Source organism: Microcaecilia unicolor, chromosome 5 (genome assembly GCF_901765095.1).
Source record: "Microcaecilia unicolor chromosome 5, aMicUni1.1, whole genome shotgun sequence".
Lineage (NCBI taxonomy): Eukaryota > Metazoa > Chordata > Amphibia > Gymnophiona > Siphonopidae > Microcaecilia > Microcaecilia unicolor.
The window spans coordinates 2,861,076-2,876,803 of record NC_044035.1 but is presented as its reverse complement, the minus strand read 5'-3'; the positions used below and the strand labels follow the sequence as shown (position 1 = coordinate 2,876,803).

The 15,728-nt window shown below is 46.4% G+C and overlaps 1 protein-coding gene across 1 annotated transcript in view; it reads left to right on the top strand.

The window, feature by feature from the left end:
• The window catches only part of DMBT1 (deleted in malignant brain tumors 1), a 116,695-nt gene that overhangs the window by 51,436 nt on the left and 49,531 nt on the right, over nucleotides 1-15,728 (top strand). Inside the window, exons 5-6 of the mRNA XM_030202576.1 lie at nucleotides 3,520-3,537; nucleotides 11,527-11,844. Coding sequence (XP_030058436.1) covers nucleotides 3,520-3,537; nucleotides 11,527-11,844 — 336 coding nt within the window. The remainder of the gene's footprint in view (nucleotides 1-3,519; nucleotides 3,538-11,526; nucleotides 11,845-15,728) is intronic.

Below are 15,728 nucleotides of genomic sequence, written 5' to 3'. Positions count from 1 at the left end.
TATTGTGTGTAACAGCCAGCCAAGATGAATTGTCAGCACTAAGGCCTCCTCTGTAAGTCTATCTGAAAAATCACTGGTCTCTACTAGCCAGTCTCTCATGTGTCTCATGGAACAGGCTACCGATAAATATTTAACATTTAACAAACCCATACCTCCTTGTTCTTTTGGTTTCTGTAAAATAGAAAGACGCAATCTGGGTCGCTTCCCCCTCCACAGAAATCCTTGTAAGGCTCTGTGCAAAGCCCGTTCTTCTCTCCTCCTCAACGCTAGTGGCAGCATTTGAAACATATAAAGCCAGCGAGGTGCCAGCATCATATTAAATAATGAAATACGTCCCACCAGCATTAAGGTGCATCCACTCCAAAGACCCAACACTCTTTTTGTTTCAGTGAGTAATGGGATTACATTTTTAGCATACAGTTTTGTAAGATCAACTGGTATAGTCACCCCCAGGTAAACAAGCTGATCTGCAGCCCGTGTCAATGGAAACGATCCCTTCCAACTGGTTTGAATCGTCTCTTGTAGAGGCATAGCTAATGATTTAGTAAGATTCAACTTGTACCCTGAGTAAGTGCTATATTCTCTTATTACCTGAAGCAATCTTGGTAACGATCCCTGCGGTTCACTCAAGAGCACAAGGAGATCATCCACATATGCTAATACTTTCAAAACATGCTCATTCAAACACACACCCCTTATGTCCTCATCCGCTCGTATCACACACAATAACAGTTCTAACACTAGAAGAAACAGTAGCGATGAGAGAGGACATCCCTGTCTGGTACCACGGCTAATGGGAAAGGGATCCGTTTTTACCCCATTCACCAGCAAGCTGGCATGTCACTCACAATACATTGTTTGGATCGCATCATAAAACCACCCATTGATCCCTACCCATTGCAGGGTTGTGAACAGGAAAGGCCACCCCACCCTGTCGAATGCTCTCTCCGGTTCCAGACTCACTATTAAGTACGGGTTCCGGGTGGCCTTACCCTGCAACATAGCAACTATTAGTTTCCGTACATTGATGACAGATTGTCGGTTCCTCACAAACCCGACCTGATCACCTCTCACTACCTGAGGTATCAGTAGAGCCAGTCTCTCAGACAGAATTCTAGACAGTATCTTAATGTCGACGTTAATCAGAGAGATTGGCCGATAAGAGCCTGGTTGTGAGAGATCTTTTCCCGTGTTAGGGATAAGGCTAATCAAAGCTGCGTTAGTGTGTTGGGGGAATTTTTTCTTTCCACTACTGCTGTGTAATAGTCTACAGTGGCCCTGTAACTTGGTTCTGTAAAAGTTTAAAGAATTCCCCCGTATATCCGTCTGGGCCAGGAGCTGAAGAAAATTTCAAAGCTTTTATGGCCCATTGAATTTCTTTTATGGAGACTGGTGCATTAAGTGCTTCTGCCATCTCTCCCAACAGACACAGCATTCCAGCTTTTTCTAAATATTCCTGCATCTCCACCTCTGATCTCTGCGGGGTCTCCGGTGCATATGCAGTGGCGAAATAAGTCCGAAATATCCCTGCAATCTCAGATAAATCTGTGGAGAGAGATCCTTTTTCTTCTCTGGCCACCGAGATATAGTGAGATCTCATTCGCTTAACCAAACGTGCCATCTTTCCACCAGCACGCTCTCCAAACCTAAAAAGTCTATATTTCTGATAAAAAAGCATTTTGGTTGTTCTCTCATGAATTAAACTATTGAGAGCCACTCTAGTTGCTATTAAGGTGTCATATACTGTCTGTGTGGGACATCTCGCATATCTCTTTTTTAGAGCCCTTAATTTGTTTTCTAATTCCACCAGCTTAGCTGTTATTCTCCGATTTCTCCCGATGACATACGAAATTATGTCCCCTCTTATTACCGCTTTCGCGGTAGGCCAAAACAGCATGGGGTCATCTAAATGCTGACTATTTGTGGATTCAAACACCTTCCACTTGGACTGTAAGTAAGCACTAAAATCTGCTGAGGACGATAGGTATGTTGGGAACCGCCAGCTAGGCGTGCCCTGAAAGTAAGTGGGTGCCTCCAAGTCCACCCAGATCATCACATGGTCCGAGATTCCCTCAGGTCCCATCGTGGCTGCTAATATTTGTGGAAAAATGTTTTGTGCTACAAAGATATAATCTTGTCTAGATTGAGTTTTATGCACCCTTGAAATATGCGTAAAATCTTGTTCTTCCGGATATAGAAGCCGCCATGGGTCCACTACTCCCGCAGCTGCAATAAACATCTCTAGTTCTGTTGGGGAGGTAAACTGGCGGGACTCCTCTCCTGTGCGGTCTAATGTGAGGTCTATCACCGTATTCATATCGCCTGCTAGCACTATTTGTAACTTCGGGTATCGCTGGCACTCACTTAGAAGGTGCACGAACAGAGCAGACTTACTCCCTACTGGAGCATATAGAGTCACCAGCAGGAGGTCTCGTCCTTGCATGTTTACCTGGAGTCCCACAAATCTACCCTCTGTGTCCTTAATTAATAATTTAGCCCGTTTGCAAGAGAGTCATATACTTCCCCTACCCAATGACGCTGCAGTTTTTTATGTTCTTCTGAAGAGAGTCTTGTCTCTTGCAGACATGCTATGTCTGCGCCTATCCTCTTCAAAGCCTGCAAAAGTTTTGCTCTCTTATCTGGCGAAGTGACACCACAGACATTCCAGGACAAGAGTCGAACACCTCTATTCTTGGGTCTAATCATTTTTTATAATCCAAATGCTAGCAGAATGCAATACCTTGTGTTCCGACCCCGGGGCGCCCAGCCTCCCCCCGGGGATCGTCAATCCGCTTTCTGACTCACATCGATTGCGCTTCCACCACACCCAATTGCCATTCACTGTCTCACCCAGTCTTTCCCTCCAAAGTGATCGATCTTCTCCAATTCTACCTAAATGCCCCTATTTTGGTTTTATAGTATGACCTTTTAGTTTGTCTTAATGCGTATTTGTGATTTCTTTGTGTTTGCTTCCAAGCGTTAAGTGTGTGATCGTCTTTTATTTTTATCCATGCTTGTTCAAGCTTCCTGGTTTGTGTTTTTAGTTTTTTCATTTCGTTGTTGAACCATGGTACTGGATTATGTCTACGTGATGTTCTTAGGTGCTTAACCTCTAGTATTCTATAACCAGCGTGTGTAACGCATAGGCACACCTGACCTACCCATGCCCTTCCCATTGCCACACCCGTTAGAAGTTGTGTGCAACATAAATTGCATACACAGCTTCTAGAATAGCGCAACTGCCATCTGGTGTTAATTAATACCAATTGAAGCCAATAAATGGCTGCTAACTTCAATTAACAGCTAATTATTATAAATAAGTTGGATGGTCAACTGACCTTTTTGAATAAAGCGTAAAGTTTGACACCCAATTTTATAGAGTTAGCAGGAAAGTGAAAATGAGTGCTAAATGTAATATTTTCCAATGGAGAAGGAAATTGTATATCTTGTGATGTGTTTGTGCTTTTCCTGAGTTATCTCACTAGACACTAACACTTTGTCATCTTTTCATCCTAACAGCGTCTTCTCTGAACTCGGGTAAGTGAAGGATCTGAGTTTTATTTAACTTAGAAATTATCTTCCTTTTTAGGGTTAGTGAGTCACTTAGTGGTTTTCCAGAAGAGGAATCCCATCTTCTCTTCTCTTCCTAGGAGAATGATGGTATCATGAGCTTTCTTATCGTTGGTGATATCAACTGGTTCCTGGACAGAATCATCACCGTCTGGTGTTATCCCTCTACATGTCATGCATGGACTCGTACTCCTGCAAAAGTTTGAGAAATTAGAGCTACAAGTTCACGCACGCAGTAGGGTGGAACCAGGAACGTCCTAAAACCCCCCACAGAAAAAGCTGTATCTCTCCCAACCTCATATGTACAATTTCTGCCAATAAAAAAATTAAGAATTACAATGATATTACCTTAACTAGCTGTTCTGTAAAGTTAATTTACCCACAGCCCTCTTACCTTCAGAGCAACATTACAGAGCTGTATGAAATATGGTTCTGTTGGAGACTAGTGAAAAGGAGGCTGCACTAGTTCAAGAAGGAGGTAACATAACATAGTAACATAGTAGATGACGGCAGAAAAAGACCTGCACGGTCCATCTAGTCTGCCCAACAAGATAAACTCATATGTGCTACTTCTTGTGTATACCTTACATTGATTTGTATCTGCCATTTTCAGGACACAGACCATAGAAGTCTTGCCCAGAACTAGCCCCACCACCCAAACACCAGCCCCGCCTCCCAATCTCGGCTAAGCTTCTGAGGATCCATTCCTTCTGCACAGGATTCCTTTATGTTTATCCCACGCATGTTTGAATTCCGTTACCGTTTTCATTTCCACCACCTCCCGCGGGAGAGCATTCCAAGTATCTACCACTCTCTCCATGAAAAAATACTTCCTGACATTTTTCTTGAGTCTGCCCCCCTTCACTCTCATATCATGTCCTCTCGTTCTACCGCCCTCTCACCTCCGGAAAAGGTTTGTTTGCGGATTAATATCTTTCAAATATTTGAACGTCTGTATCATATCACCCCTGTTTCTCTTTTCCTCCAGGGTATACATGTTCAGGTCCGCAAGTCTCTCCTCATACGTCTTGTAATGCAAATCCCATACCATTCTTGTAGCTTTTCTTTGCACCGCTTCCATTTTTTTTACATTCTTATCAAGGTACGGCCTCCAGAACTGAACATAATACTCCAGGTGGGGCCTCACCAACGACTTATACAGGGGCATCAACACCTCTTTCCTTCTGCTGGTCACACCTCTCTCTATACAGCCTAGCAACCTTCTGGCTACGGCCACCGCCTTGTCACACTGTTTTGTTGCCTTCAGATCCTCAGATACTATCACCCTAAGATCCCTCTCCCTGTCCGTAACTATCAGACTCTCCCCGCCTAACACATACTTCTCCCGTGGATTTCTACTCCCTAAGTGCATCACTTTGCATTTCTTCACATTGAATTTTAATTGCCAAAGCTAAGGGTTCTGGTAATGTGTTAGATGAAGGATTTTGGTGAAATTATACCTTAAGAATTTACTCATTTGAACAATGGGTGGATGTGCCAGAGATTCACAGAATTTTCGAGCCCTTTGGGTGAACAGAATTTAGTTTCCTAGGGTCTCCTCATGGTGCCCACCCAAATTGTCCTACAGTTAATTTGAGCAGTTATTCAGCCATGCTGGTTTGCATTTTTAATAGCGCTGACTGCCACAGACTAAATTAGGTCTGGATATTCAGTACCACCCTCTATCTGTGCACAGGCACAGGGTATCCAGATCTTTCACAACCACCAGGAGTTGATAGGACTGATAGTCAGTGCTGGTACCCAGAGAATCATCCAGGCAAGATAGGAATAACAGCAAATCCACTCATCTCTGGACTGCCATGGCACTAACTAGATAATCAAAGAATACTCTATTCATACCATGCAGTATCACGCTGAATGATAAACACTGAGATTTTGAGATTGAGCTGTGGTCAGCATAGAGGATTGTGTTCCCCTGAAACAGCTACAAGTGAAACCGGGATTCCCTGTGTGGTGTTGTTGGACAAGCTGAGCTGTCTTTGATTTCTGGCGATATTTGAAGAGAAGTAATGAATATACAGTGAATATGAATATATTATTATACAGCTTGTCCTTTTGTTTGTTTTCCTGTTGCTGCTAATGCGGTTTCTCACTCTGATTTTCTGTAATGATGATTGTATGCTGCTGAAGCTGTGTTTGCAGTCTATATGAGCTATGGCTTGAATTCGTGAGGTTTTTCTTCTCCATTGTTCTTGAATTTGGTAATCAGTGTTTATCATTTGGAGTGATACTGCATGGCATAAATATAGTATTCTTTGATTTTCAATAGTGAAGAGGTTTTTTTGCTCGTGTGATACTTGTGACTAACCAGATACTGCCACTAAATAATGGCGCTGACTGTCAAAGTACCATCTGGTTAGTACCTCTGAATTTTAGCACTGGAGCCAACCAGAGTGATTTAAGCAGATCCTTCCCTGATAGTTTCGTAAAAGTATAAAACAGAAGGAGGTGCCGGGGTGGGAATAATTCTGCTCCTTTTACGTCTGTCTTGTTACCTTCATAACACAAATGAAGTAGCATCATAGTAAGCTAGAATTAGTTCCCCAGAGGTCGCTGCATACATAATTCTAAAGTGTTCAATTGAAATTAGATTGAGATATGATTTGATTTATTGACTTACCCCCCTGTTTACTAAGCCATCCTAGTGGCTGCCATGCGCTGATGCCGATACAGCCCATTCACAGCTTAGTAAACAGGGGGGGCGGGAGTTAGTATTCCACAGGGATCCATGCAGTGGCGTAGCTAGGGTAGTTGACACCCGGGGCCGGTCATTTTTTAACACCCCCCCCCCCCCCCCCCGAAATCCAGTACTAGGCATACCGAGAATACAAAACACTCAGGACCTATAGAGCAATTCTACCATACCATAAGCAGTAATTTGTACGAGTCACACAAGGAAAAGGAAAGCATCTTAAACACTACAGTGAGCACTAGAACATCAATTCACCTATTGTAAAATGAAAACAGACAGATTAGTACAGATCGTCGATCCTGCACAGTCAATGCCAACCGAAAGCCATGTCTTTTTCACAAATAGATACACCCTAATCCACTATAGAATAAGTAATCATAAACTTTCTATTTAGACAAAAATTAAACTGAACCCCCAATGCCAGACTCTGCATACAATGCAACACCACAGAAACAGAAAATGTCCCCTAGTACTGTGCAAAATATAAAGACAGCAGATGTAAATTTGAAAAAACTAACAAATACCAATCACCACTTTACAAATTAACAAATAGAAATAAAACAAATAATATCATTTTATTGGACTAATACATTTAGCTTTCAGAGGCGAAAACCTCCTTCCTCAGGTCAATTCAGTATAGTACTGTTACAGTGTCCTATCCTGACCTGAGGAAGGGGGTTTTGTTCTCCGAAAGTAAAATGTATTAAAATTAGTCCAATAAAAAGATTACCTTATTTACATGTTCTATTATAAACATTTATTAACACAGCTACAATACTACTTTATCCTAAAGCAAAAAAATAAAAATATATATTTACAGTTCGTTGTCTCTGGTTTCTGCTTTCCTCATCTTTTCACTGTCTTCCTTCTATCCAGCATCTGTCTTCGTTCTCTCTCTGCCATCCAGTGTCTGCCCTCTCTCTCTGCCCCTTCCATCCACTGTCTGCCCTCTCTCCCTTCCATCCACTTCTGCCCCTTCCATGCACCATCTGCCCCAGTCTGCCATCTCTCTCTCCCCCTTCCATCAACATCTGCCCTCTATCTCTGCCCCTTCCATCCACCATTTGCCCCAGTCTGCCCTCTTTCTCTCTCCCCTTCCACCCACCATCTGCCCTTTCTCTCTGCTCCTTCAATCCGTCTGCCCTCCCTCTCCCATCCGTCCAGGGTCTGCCTCCCTCACGTGTCCCCCTTCCATCCAGGATCTGTCCCCTCTCTCTCTGCCCCCTCTTTTCAGCCCCCAGTTCCAGTCCCCTTCATCCACCACATGCCTTGCATCCCCCCTTTCAGCCCCAGACCCATTCTCCCACCTGCCCCAGGCATGGACCCATTTTCCCTCCTGCCCCCATGTCAGACCCCAGTTCCAGCTTCAGACCCCTTCTCCCATCTGAGCACTCCCCTCCCCCCTCTGAGCACCCCCACCCTCCCCAGTCCCCTTCTCCCCTCTCTGAGCACCCATCTGAGCTCCCCCACCCTCCCTAATCCCCTTTAAGCACCCCTCTGAGCTCCCCTACCCCTCCCCAATCCCCTTCTCCCCTCTCTGAGCTCCCCACCCTCCCTAATCCCCTTTAAGCACCCCTCTGAGCTCCCCTACCCCTCCCCAATCCCCTTCTCCCCTCTCTGAGCTCCCCACCCTCCCCAATCCCCTTTAAGCACCCCTCTGAGCTCCCCCACCCTTCCCCAATCCCTTTCTCCCCTCTCTAAGCTCCCCCACCCTCCCTAACCCCCTTTAAGCACCCCTCTGAGCTCCCCCACCCTTCCCCAATCCCCTTCTCTGAGCTCCCCCACCCCTCCCCAATCCCCTTCTCCCCTCCTTGATGCTCTCCCATCCTCCCTAATCCCCTTTAAGCACCCCTCTGAGCACCCCCACCCCTCCCCAATCCTCTTCTCCCCTCTGAGTCCCCCCCGAGATCCGTTCTCCTGCTGCTCCTACCCTGTCCTGCCTTTAACATTTTTTTTCGAAGCGCAGGAGAGTGGCAGGCAGCGCGCCTCACGTCTGCCCTGCTAGTAAAGAAGATCTCGCTGACGTCATCGCCCTTCCCACATTGAGTCCTGCCCCCCTCTGAGGCAACTTCCTATTACCGCGAGGGTGGGCGGGACTCAGTGTGGGAAGGACGACGACGTCAGCGAGATCTTCTTTACTAGCAGGGCAGACGCGAGGCGCGCTGCCTGCCACTCTCCGGCGCTTCGAAAAAAAAATGTTAAAGGCGGAGCAGCGGGAGCGGAGCACCCCCCACCCGATGACACCCGGGGCGGACCGCCCCCACCGCCCCGCCCTTGCTACGCCACTGGATCCATGTGCAAGAATAAACTTTATATTGCACATCTCTATATATAAAACGCACCTCCAACATTCTAATGAAGCCTCCATAAGTCCCAACATTCTAAATCTGTGGTGGTGTAGATCAAAGTTCGCCCTTGAGTGTTTGCCCTGCTCTTGCCTGTAAGGGAAGGGATGCTACTTTAGCTATCATAAGAGGGGGGGGGGGGGGAGAGGGGGGGCAAAGGGGAAGAGAGGAGTAGGAGGGGGGAAACACACTCACTCTCTCACACTCACTGTGTCTCACATATGCACTCGCACACAGTCATTCTGAAACACACACACTCACTCACTCACAGATACACAACCACACAGACACAATCTCTCTCTGACACACAATCGCACAGTCACTCTCTCTCTCTCTCTCTCACAAAGCCACTCTCACACACACACTCACTCAAACAAACATACACACTACGAGGAAAACCTGGCTAGCACCCATTTCATTTGTTTCGGAAATGGGCCTTTTTTACTAGTCTATAATAACAATAAGACATTTTATTCTAAATTCTAATGATCATAATTCTCATGACTGTGGTAGAAAAGCTCCTTTTGCACTGCTTAATGCCAGAGCCAGAATTTCATTGTGAGCTTGACCCTGCGGAGGTCAGGAGTGGATCTGCTGGAGTGAGCTTTGATGGCAACTTCAGTAGGTAGAACATAAAGACAGAGCCGGGTGGACTTCTATGGTCTGTGTCCCAGAAATGCCAAAGAAAGACTCATGATAATGTATATAATATCACATTCATTGTTGATTTAATCATGAATTGATAATGAGTGTGACTGTTTGACAGACTGGATGGACTGGTCAGGTCTTTATCTGCCATCATTTACTATGTTATTATCAGGCTCATTTTCAAAAGAGAAAAACTTCTAAAAAGTGACATAAGTCTGCATTTGGACGTTTATCTCACAGAAACATCCAAATCAGTATTTTCTAAACCTCTTTTTAGATGTTTTCTCTGAACTCCATCAGAAGGATGTCTAAATCTCAAGGGGGCATGCCAGGGGCGTGTTCAAGGCGGGACTTGGGCGTTCCTAAGACTTAGATAGATGTCTTTCAGCCATAATGGAACAAAACAAAAATTTTGAGCTAGACCTGTTTTTATTACAAATAGCTGCAGTGGGAATTGAACCCACTTCCTCAGGATCGAGGTCTGCTGCACTAACCACTAGGCTACTCCTCTACTCCACCCACACAAGAGGTGCCCCAAATGACCAGATGACCACGGGAGGGAATCGAGGATCACCTCGCCTTACTCCCCCAGTGGTCACTATCCCGCTCCCACTCCAAAAAATGTGATTAAAATATTACTTGCCAGCCTCAGATGTTATATTCAGGTCCATTAGAATAGCATGCAGGGCCCTGGAGTAGTCTAGTAGTGGTGCAGTGCACTGCAGACAGGTGGACCCAGGCTTCTACCTCCCCCTACCTGTTACACTTGTGGAAGAAACTGTGAGCCCTCTAAAACCCACCAGAAACCCACTGTACCCACATATTGGTGCCCCTTTCACCTGTAAGGGCTATGGTAGTGGTGTACAGTTGGGGGTAGTGGGTTTTGGAGGGCTCAACAGACATGGTAAGGGAGCAATTGTGAGATGTGTACCTGGGAGCATTTTGTCCACTGTAGTGCCCACAAGGATGCCCTATTGCTTTCCTGGGATGTCACTTTCCACTATTCTACCTGATGTCAAGCTGTCTATTTTTTATAACATCTGAGCCTTGTGTCTATTGTTTATCATTAGATTTGGGCTTTGAATTCAGATCTATAGATGAAAAGGAGGTCTCATTACATATATCTAAATACCCGAGTGCTATTTTTCCATACTTCATAGCAAGAGTGTACATTCCCTAATTACCTGTCCCAATGCAACTGAAGCTTTTATCTCCTCAGTGCATGTAAATCGTTTCTTCCCTGTGTGGATTCTCTGATGCCATGTGAGGCTTTCTTTCCAACCAAAGCTTTTACCACATTCAGGTCATGTAAATGGTTTCACTCCTGTGTGTATTCTCTGGTGCACTGTGAGGTTTACCTTCAGACCAGAGCTTTTACCAGACACTGTACATGCAAATGGTTTCTCTTCCGTGTAGACTTTCTGATGCACTTTGACATTTACATTACAACCAAAGCTTTTACCACACTTAGAACATGTAAATGGTTTCAATCTATTGGGGATTTTCTTGTGTATTTTGTATGTTTTGCATTTGGATGTTTTTTGTTTGAAAATGGACCAAAAAATAAAACATCTAAATCACAAAATGTTTTTCCAAACAGCATTTTCAAAAATGACCTTCCTATTCAGAATTTGGACGTTTTTGTAAAACGTCCAAATTCTGATTTAGACGTTCTATCTAAAATGCCCGTCCACATAAATTTTTCCACAGGAAGATCAGCAAAATGTCATCATATATAATTTCCAAGGAGTTTAGCACACAATCTAGTAGATTTAGGAATAAAATGGAAAAGAATTGGAGAAAGTGAGGACCCTTGTGGAATTCCCCAGTTCATGATCCAAGATGATGAAATTGGACACTGCCAACTCACATTTAACAATCTATTATTCAAAAATTCTGCAATAACTCAATTGCACTAAATATTTCATAGTCAGATAAATGTTTGTGAAGTTGCTACCAGTGTGTTAAATGCCTTAGCCGATACTGGAATATGTACCACTGGATGATAATTAAGCAATAGAGCCAGAATAATTTGACCTAAATTTTCCAGGTAACATTGTTCCTGTAAGGAAAGATTTACCCATTCTGCAATCCATACCAGCACTCAGGAATATCCTTTAATAATCAACCCAAGTGAGGATCCACCAAAGAAGCTCATTTAGAAAACTTAGACATTACACAAACTACACAATAAGACAAATGTTTCTACTTTCCTGTTTGTAAATATTCAACCCAATTATTTACTTTTAGGATCTGTGAATGAGATACGATTGGTGAACGGCTCAGACAGATGTGCAGGACGTGTTGAAGTTTTCTATGACAGAAACTGGGGAACAGTTTGCGATGACAGTTGGAGTAGAAATGACGCAAATGTTGTGTGCAAACAACTGGGCTGTGGAGTTGCTATTTCCGCTCCCGGCAATGCCCGTTTTGGCCAAGGCACAGGATATATTCTTCTGGATGAAGTGAGATGTACAGGAAGTGAACGGTATCTGTCACTATGCCCCAGCAATGGGTGGAAGAGCCACAACTGTAATCATAATGAAGATGCCGGTGTCATCTGCTCAGGTGCCTTCTTCTGTCACTTACTATATAACAGCTTAGTTACTGTCTATAGATATCTTCATAGAATTTGTAAAATTTGAGACATTTTTGAGATCTCAGCTCCTGTCTCTCTTCTGGAAAAGTATTTCTTGTTTGGAAAAGAACTTGTCTTTTGAAGGCAACTTGGATAACTGTGCATCTTAGAAGAGGTACTTCCAGTTCCTAAATAGGCTTTTGTGGCCACGTTAGACCTGGACCTTCAGTGCCAGTTGGTATCCAGATACCAGTGTTGAATATACTGGTATAAAAACCAGTATTTAAATCAAACACTGACCATCACAGCTGAATATTGTTGAGTTCAATATTGAAAAGCACAAAAAAGTGCCAAGAGCCTTCAATAAATGGGACAAAGATCTTTCTCCGAGGACAAGCAGGCTGCTTGTTCTCACGATTGGGTGATGTCCGACGGCAGCCCCAGATCAGAAGATCTTCCTAGCAACAAAGTTTGCTAGCCCCCGCGTGGACATGCACGAACCGCACATGCACGACCGTCTTCACGCCCATAGCTTGAGTGTGCTCCTCAGTCTCTTCTTTTCCGCAGCTCAGGATGGCTGTTTTACAGCGGTTCTGTGTCCCAGAGAGGCCCCCGCTGCGTTTTCGCCGTGTTTCTTTGTCTTTTTCGCCGAGTTTCGGTGTGTTTACGAGTTCGCTTGTGTTCTTCTCTTTAAAAAAAAAGTTTCCCTTATGTCTTTAGTTTTCCCCCGTAAGTTTCCTTTCTTTGTCGTGAGCGTCCATTTTGGCCACCCGTGCGGGTTTTTCCCCTTTTTGGTGTCTGTTTTCGGCACAATCACGAATTTTGACCTTGCCGGCGTGATTTTTCCGCCCATGTCCTCGAAGCCTGCCAGTGGCTTCAAGAAGTGCACGCGGTGCAGCTGGACAATCTCACTCACTGATAGGCACATCTTGTGTCTTCAGTATTTGGGGGCTTGCCATCGTCCCAACGCCTGCACGTTGTGTCTTCAGCTGAAAAAGAGGACCCAGGTGGCGAGATCTGCTCAGTGGAACTTGTTGTTCGGAGCCCAGTCCGGTCCTTCGACGTCGACGGAGCCAGCGGTACCGAGGTCATCACCGGTATCGATGTCGGCATCAGAGGGTGCATCAATGTCCGGAGCGCAGGTGATGGCTGTCCAGAGATCCCATGCTGGTAGCAGTGAGCCATCGAGTGGGTCTCCACCTGCCTCGAGGGCTCCTGCGGTACAGACCCCCCCCCCGGGACCGCCCTTCTTCGGACCCGGCCCCAAGGAGACGTGTGGATTCCTCGTCCTCCTCGTCGGTACCAGGAGGTACTGCTGACGTGCTTCAAGCGAAGGCGAAGAAGCACCATAATCGGTCACCTTCCTGTCATGGTACCGAGAGCTCCAGGGCGCCGAGGGAATTTGCACCCGGAAAGCGTCGACACCGGGAGAACTGCTCACCCTCCATTCAGGAGGTGTCGATGCACTCTTCTCCAGCCAGCCCGGTACCGCCTCCGTGCCCCAGACAGATTCTGTTATCGTCGCCAGTACCGGCCCCACAGCCTTGCTCGATGGACAATCTAGACGAGCGCCTCCAAGCCATACTTCCGGGGATTCTGGAAGGACTGCTGTGACCTTCTGCTCTGGTACCGCCGGTGCTTGCGCCATTGGTACCGTTGAGAGATGCGGTGGTTGGCTCCCCGCCCGTGGTGAAGACTGCGATGCCGGTACCGCTTGCAGCATTGACGTCCGCGGCCACCCAAGTTGACTCCCCGTCAACGTCGCTGGAGGGAGCTTCATCGCTGGCGGCGAGGGAGTCTTCTTCTCGACATCGCCATAGAGGACTTAGTTCCTCGGCGTCGAGACGGGCTTGGCTTCGGACCGAAGTTCGTGAACTGGTGTCCGATACCGAAGGTGAGGCCTCGTGGGAGTCAGAGGAAGACCCCAGATATTTCTCTTGAGGAGTCTTGTGGTCTTCCTTCTGATCCCACTCCTTCGCCAGAAAGAAAGCTTTCTCCCCTGAGAGTCTGTCTTTCTCGTCATTTGTCCGGGAAATGTCTACGACCATTCCCTTCCCCGTGGTTACTGAGGATGAGCCCAGGGCTGAGATGTTCGAGGTCCTGGACTATCCTTCGCCACCTAAGGAGTCGTCCACTGTTCCCCTTCATAATGTCCTGAAGCAGACATTGTTGGCGAACTGGATGAAACCCTTAAGTAATCCCAGTATCCCCAAAAAGATTGAGTCCCAGTATCGGATCCATGGGGACCCGAAGTTAATGAAGACCCAGTTGCCTCATGACTCTGGAGTTGTGGATCTGGCTCTCAAGAAAGTCAAGAGTACTAGGGATTACGCCTCGGCGCCCCCGGGGCAGGAGTCTAGGACTCTGGACTCTTTTGGAGGAAGGCCTACCATTCTGCTATGCTCATGTCCAAGATCCAGTCGTATCAGCTCTACACGAGCATCCACTTGCGGAACAATGTGCGGCAGCTGACGGACTTGGTCGATAAGCTCCCATCGGAGCAGGCCAAGCCTTTTCAGCAGGTGGTCAGGCAGCTGAAGGCATGTCGAAAATTCCTGTACAGGGGTGTTTACGACACTTTTGATGTTGCGTCCAGGGCCGCTGCTCAAGGTATAGTGATGTGCAGACTCTCATGGCTGCATGCTTCTGACCTGGAGAATAGAGTCCAGCAGCGGATTGCGGATGCTCCTTGCCAGGGGGATAACATTTTTGGTGAGCGGGTCGAACAGGTGGTAGAACAGCTCCACTAGCTGGACACCGCATTCGACAAGCTCTCCCACCGGACGCCTTCAGTATCTACCTCTTCAGGTAGATGTTTTTATGGGGGAAGGAGGAATGTTCCTTATGCTTCTAATAGGCGTAGGTACAATCCACCTTCTCGCCAGCCTGCCCAGGCTAAGCCCCAGCGTGCTCGTTCACGTCAACAGCGTGCGCCTCCACAGGCCCCTGCAGCTCCCCAGCAAAAGCAAGGGACGGGCTTTTGACTGGCTCCAGGCGAGCATAGCCGATATAAAAGTGTCCATGCCAGACGATCTGCCAGTAGGAGGGAGGTTAAAGTTTTTTCACCAAAGGTAGCCTCTTGTAACCTTCGACCGGTGGGTTCTCCAAATAGTCCAGCTAGGATACTCCCTCAATTTGATCTCCAAACCTCCAAATTGCCCACCAGGAGTTCAGTCCTTCATCTTCCAGCACAGACAGGTACTTGCAGAGGAACTCTCCGCCCTTCTCAGCGCCAATGCGGTCGAGCCCGTGCCACCGGGGCAGGAAGGGCTGGGATTCTATTCCAGGTACTTCCTTGTGGAAAAGAAAACAGGGTGGGATGCGTCCCATCCTAGACCTAAGTGCCCTGAACAAATATCTGGTCCGAGAAAAGTTCAGGATGCTTTCCCTGGGCACCCTTCTTCCCATGATTCAGGATGCTTATACTCACATCCCAATACTGCCAGCTCACAGACAGTATCTTCGATTCCGTCTGGGAACACAGCATTTGCAGTACTGTGTGCTACCATTTGGTCTCGCCTCTGCGCCCAGGGTGTTCACAAAATGTCTGGCAGTCGTGGCGGCATCTCTACGCAGGCTGGGAGTGCATGTGTTCCCTTATCTCGACAATTAGCTGGTAAAGAACACCTCGGAGGCAGGAGCTCCACAGTCCATGCAGATGACTATTCAACTCCTGCAGCTACTAGGGTTTGTGATAAATTATCCAAAGTCCCATCTTCTTCCAGTACAAAGACTCGAATTTATAGGAGCTCTGCTAGACTCCCAGACTGCTCATGCCTACCTTCCTGAGATGAGGACAGACAATCTTACGTCCCTTGTTTCCTGGGTTCGAGCATCTCAGCAGATCACAGCTCAGCAGATGTAGAGATTGCTC